This window comes from Culicoides brevitarsis, chromosome 1 (genome assembly GCF_036172545.1).
Source record: "Culicoides brevitarsis isolate CSIRO-B50_1 chromosome 1, AGI_CSIRO_Cbre_v1, whole genome shotgun sequence".
NCBI lineage: Eukaryota > Metazoa > Arthropoda > Insecta > Diptera > Ceratopogonidae > Culicoides > Culicoides brevitarsis.
In genome coordinates, this window is record NC_087085.1 from 33,475,908 (window position 1) to 33,481,801 (window position 5,894).

The window sequence follows — 5,894 nt, forward strand, 5'->3', positions numbered from 1 at the left end:
CTTAATTGAAGCGATCGAAGATTGATGTTGGAGTATCTCGGAGTTGACATCTATTAGCTTCTGTTCATTAAGAAACAAAAATTATCTTGTTAAAAAAATAAATAAAAAAAAAGAAATCAGAGAAAAAACAAAACAATAAACTTAACGACCGCATTATTGTAAACAAAAATAATCAATTATAATTTTTTTTAGGTGTTCGCTACTATTGGCGATCATCAAAACTGATATCGCTTATCATCTGCCGCAATGCATAGTTAATAAAATTGAGCTTTATACTACCACGCAATCGACCGTTTAGATAAGATAAAAAAGAGTCTATCACTCTTCGTTCAAACAAAAATTCGAATCAGTCGAATTTTTGATTTCAATCGCGACACGTAACCATGTAAAAAATGAGAATTTTCCTCAAAACTACCGAAAAATGGGATATTATTTTGTGTAGACTAGCATTAATATTCTTAGCAATTAACATTTCCAATGCCCTGCCGTTGCCAGATCGTCCGCTATCCTTTCCCGATGCCAATAGCACGCCATCGTTGCGGGAACGCGTGATGCAAGGCGTTCTAAAAGCCAATCTCAAATCGATTGTGCAACGCGAATACGCGCGATATTTCAACACATCATGGGCAAATCGCACAAATGACGCACACGAATGCCTCCTTGGACCGTCGCAGTACTACTTGTGGTGGCTCGACAGCTCTGGCAGGATATATCCGGGCCTGAATACACGAACTTCCGTCGCACTTGATCTTTCGTACAAAAATTTATCGGAACGTAATCTAATGGAGCTCTTGCAAATCGTCGATGTTTCGTCAAAAGATAAGAATCAAGTAACAAAAAAATTGTTTCGTCATTCGTTGCAAATATCATTTATCGTTGTTTTTTGATCTTTCTAGAATATTTATATGCTGTCATTGGCGTACAACAACCTCACACAAGTACCAAAGCTATTCCTGAGTGTCCTGAGTTCAACGTTAGAGAGACTCTCGATGATGGGCAATAACCTCACGACAATTGGCAAGGCACCATTAGGAGCTAAAAATACCTTCCCAAAGATGTCGAAGCTGAAAACGATCGATTTGCGGTATTGTAATTTGGTTTCTATCGGAGAAGGAGCCTTTGATGGTCTTCCAAATTTGACAAAATTAATTTTATCTCACAATTTGATACGAAAAGTTGATGCCGCCGCCTTCAATCCGAAGAATATGTTGTATCACTTGGATATGTCGTTCAATTCAGAACTCAATAAAATGGATATTGAAGATGTTTCTGCCGAAAAAATGGAACCTTTTATGTCACTGATGAAAGGATTACTCTTTCCCGTGGGATTTTTCTCAAAAAGGTTGAAAAAATTGCGTTTCCTGGATTTATCACATACGAAATTGAATGCCATGAGCGGAATTGCCCTTTCTTATCTCGGCTCGGATATCGAACAGCTGAGTTTGTGTTACACTAACATTCCGATAATTGCGGAAAAGATGTTTGAAGATACGGATTTGCGTGTTTTAGACTTATCGGGGAATCAAGCGTTGCCGACTACCTTCTCTAACACTTCATTGGCTGGCTTGGAAGATAAATTAGAGATTTTTGCCTTTGAGAATGCTTATGTGAAGCACATTCATTTCATCGGAAAGTTACGAAATTTGCAGATCCTGAAGTTGCATCAGAACAACATCAATACCATACCGCTCGACACGTTCACTGACCTCAAACAGTTGAAGATAATTGATGTCAGTTCTAATCACTTAAGTCACTGGTACGAGCGCATAATCGTCAATCACACAGTTCAGGTGCTGGATTTGCGAGATAATAACATCAATGTGTTATCGAAGGAGATGATAAGGGATTTTCAGATGGTTGAGTATTTGGCCATCGGGAGAAATATGTTCCTTTGCAGTTGCTTGATGAAGGATTTCCTCGAAATGGCGCTTAAAAATACGATTCGCGCGGATTGTGAAACCAAAGTTCAACCTTTATCTGACAGAAATGCACATTCCTTGCTCGTTGATCAGTATGACACTTACACTCGGATACTCAACAGTTACTTACGTGAACTCAAAGATCATCACGAAACCATCAACGAGTACTTTCAACAGCATCATCCCAACCAAAATATTGATGTTTTCGATCCGATGACGAAATCCGTGATTCATCAAGGTTGCAACTACCAAGATCAGCATCCGAGAATAGTTTATTTGCATGAACTTCAAATCGATGAATCAACCGTGAATAAGTTCAAAGTTCAACTCTTGGATTATTCGGAAGCAGATTACCAATGTATCGAGTCAAACTCTACGCAATCCTTTAAAATAGCGGAATTAGAGCCTTGTTCGTATGCGGATCGAGTTATTATGCCGGCGAATGATATGCCGACAGATGTGCTGATTTTGTATCCGTTACTGGTTGTGCTAAGTGCTTCAGTGTTGATTATTTTCATCTATTATCGCGGCTATGACATCAAGTACTTTTGCATCACTTTTCGGAATGTGACAGTTTTGAGTTTGCTGGACAAAGATAAGCGAAAGTTGTTGAACAAAAGAACGAAAAGTGAACATGATGAGTATTTGTACGACGTATTTGTGAGTTATTCGGAGCAGAATCGAGATTGGGTGTTGGATCATTTGTTGCCGAATATTGAACAAAGGGATGGGATTAATGTTTGTTTGCACGAAAGGGATTTTAAGGTGAGTCTTTCTATAGTTTTATAATAATTTGTTGAAAAAAAATAAAATTTGAGAATAATTCTCACAAAATCTTTAAGCTTTTCTCAAAAGTTTCAAAAAATTTAATGAAATATGATAAATTTCACGAATTTTTCTTTAAAAAAATTTAAAAAAAAATCTCTAAAAATTAAAATTTTAATTTTTTTCCTCAAATTTAACTCAACCTTTTTAAAACCTCATGAAAATAATATTAAAAAAATTTTTTTTTAGAAATTCTCAAAACTTTTAAAATTCATAAAAAAATTTTAAAAAGTTAATAAAAAGTTGAAAAAATTTACGAATTTTCTCTAAAAATTATTAAATTTCTTCAAACTTTACTCAAAATTTTTAAAAATTAATGAAAATTTATATAAAAAAAATCAAAATTTATTCTGAAAAATTTTAAAATTCAAAAATATTTTAATTAAAAAAAATATTTGAGAATTATTAAAATATTTTCAAAACTCTATGATAAAAAATCAAAAATTTTTGAAGTTCAGTTGAAAAAAAAATATGAATGGTCTCTGAAAATCTTTAAATTTTTCTTATTTTACTATAATAAATTTTATAAATTGATTAAAATTTTATTTTTTTTTTCAATTTCAGGTTGGCTTAACAATTCTCGAGAACATAATTTCCTGCATCGACCAATCTCGTACAATTTTACTCGTCATATCACAGAGCTTTGTCTCGAGCAATTGGTGTCAATTCGAACTTCATTTAGCGCAACATCGGTAATAATTTAAAATTTCTTATAAAAAACAAATTTTTCTTAAATTTCTTTCTCTTTCAGCCTCCTCGAGACACGTCGCGAACAATTAGTTCTCGTATTGCTCGAAAGCATTCCGCGCATCACTCGTCCCCGCACGTTGCAATATCTAATGCGAACAAAGACTTATCTCAAGTGGCCCTCGGAGAAACGAAAAAAACATCGACAAATCAATTTTACGAGCCAAGAAAACCTCGACGAACAACGTAAATTATTTTTTAAGCGACTCAAACAAGCAATTGTTGAAACTCCATAAAAAAAAGTTGAAAATTAAAGAAAAAAAAAAAGTTTTTATAATGACAATAACAGTGACTTGTTAAGTAAGCTCCCATTGCATAGCTAATAATAATTGTCTCGAGCGTCTCAAACAAATGAATGTGAGCATAAATTTCCATCACATTTTCATCTTCTTCATTTTTAGTGCTTTTGAAACAATACAAATGTCAAAGAAACTATAACGACAAAAGAACTAGATTATGTGCATAGATTAGCCTCATTTTACACGTAAAAAAAATATTTGTGTCTTCTTGATTTACAACTAGAAACAGTCACATCACACACTCACTCGCATAACGAGGCAGAGAGACAAAACAGAAAGAAATGCATATTAATAAATAATAAAAAAAGAGTCAAGTACATTATGACAAGCGATCCAGAAACAAAACAGAAGAAAACCATGAAAAAGAAGAAGAACAGTTTCCTATGTTATGTGTGTTTATTATTATTGTTCATAAATATTTCTTTTATTTTATCATCATTGTGATATCATATATATTGTGACTTTTCGTTTTTTTTACGTTTTTATTACACGTCGTACGATTTTGATTTTTTTTTTGTTTTATGGAGTCTTCCCCGCATATGAAAGCAAAAAAAAAAAACAAACAAACAAGTGAAAATGTGATCTAGAAACAATCATGCGACTGTAAAACGAGACTTAGACAATGATTGTGTGTCACAAATGAGATGCGTGCTAGCAAAAAGTAAAAGAAGATTTTGTGAAAAAAATTAACACAAACATATTTTTGTTGAAGAAGAAGTTGGTTAGAGCGTATTTTCTTTATAACGAGTTAATTTTTCCAACTTGTTTAGCTTTTAGTTTTTTACTCTTGAATTTTAAGATTTTAGCTGAAAGATTCTCAGCTTTAGAAATTTGAAAGCTGAGAATCTGAAAATTTGAAAGCTGAGAATTAGAAAGAGTCTGAAAGAATTTGAGCTTAGAGCTTAAGAGCTTTTCAGCTGAGAACTTTTTCAAATTTGAAAGCTGAGCTTTAAAATTCTGAAAGCTTAGCTTTTAGAAATTTCAGAATCTCAAAGCTGAGAATTTGAAAGCTCCTGAAAGCTTTGAACTGAAAACTTGAGCTGAGAAAAGCTTTGAAGCTGAGAATTTAAAAGCTGAGAACTTGAAAGCTGAGAATCTGAAAGCTGAGAATCTGAAAGCTGAGAATCTGAAAGCTGAGAATTTGAAAGCTGAGAACTTGAGAGCTGAGAATCTGAAAGCTGAGAATTTGAAAAAGTAAAGGGAAAGGAGAAAATTGAAGAGCTGAAAACTTCAAAGTTGAAAATTTAAAAGCTATTTCAAACAGACAGACTTCTTCATTACCATTAAACCGAATAAATCTCCCTCCTAACTCATCTTCAATACGTGCAAATATTATAAATTCATGAGAATATGGCACACTTGAGTTATACTTATGTATTTATTTATATTGTTTCGCACTGAAATTATTCAAAAAGTTTGCGAGCAACTTCTTTTGCTTCGTTTCTTCATCAACAACATCACCATCAAACAGCATGCATGCATCGTGCTTATTATATTGTGAAAGATTTTTCATGCAATTGCTTGAGTTGAGTTGTGCAATATGGAATTGGACTAGAAATGCGACGCGTCGTCAAGCAAGGGAATGAGAAACATAGAGAGAGAGCTGCAATGACTTGCTCCGTATTTTTTTTTTCTTATTAATTATTTTATTATCATGATATGCCTTGTAATTTTATTATTTTTAAGAAGGGGACTCGACTCAGCCTTGTTGGATTTTTAATCGAAAAAAAAATCATCAAACCCTAAAAAAAATTCAAATCTGTGTCTCAACTTTTGTTTCGCATGCCATGCCACCAACATACATTTTTTTAGTAATCAAAATCAAATCAAACATTGTCGAAGATTGAGAAAGAAAAGAAAAAAAAAACAATATTTAAAACAAAATAGTTTTTAAACCGCATATGGCACGTGTCACAACGAAAGACTCTGTTTTGTTCCACAACACTACGACTAACACACGGCTAATAAAAATAAAAAATAATATTATTAAAATGAGCGTATAAACGTACAAAAACTATATTTAGTAATAATATAATGCACCCGCCTTTAATAATAATAACATGTGTTAATGAAATTTGATCACTGGTTGTTGTACGAAACGGCG

At 33.1% G+C, this 5,894-nt stretch overlaps 1 protein-coding gene across 1 annotated transcript; it reads left to right on the plus strand.

Moving 5' to 3' along the window:
- Window positions 1–372: 372 nt before the first annotated feature.
- On the plus strand, window positions 373–3,777 carry LOC134829703 (toll-like receptor Tollo). The gene is made up of 4 exons (XM_063842926.1): window positions 373–830; window positions 897–2,684; window positions 3,309–3,436; window positions 3,496–3,777. Exons 1-4 carry the CDS (start codon window positions 393–395, stop codon window positions 3,725–3,727), a joined length of 2,586 nt encoding a protein of 861 aa, XP_063698996.1. The 5' UTR covers window positions 373–392; the 3' UTR covers window positions 3,728–3,777.
- The last annotated feature ends 2,117 nt before the right edge of the window (window positions 3,778–5,894 follow it).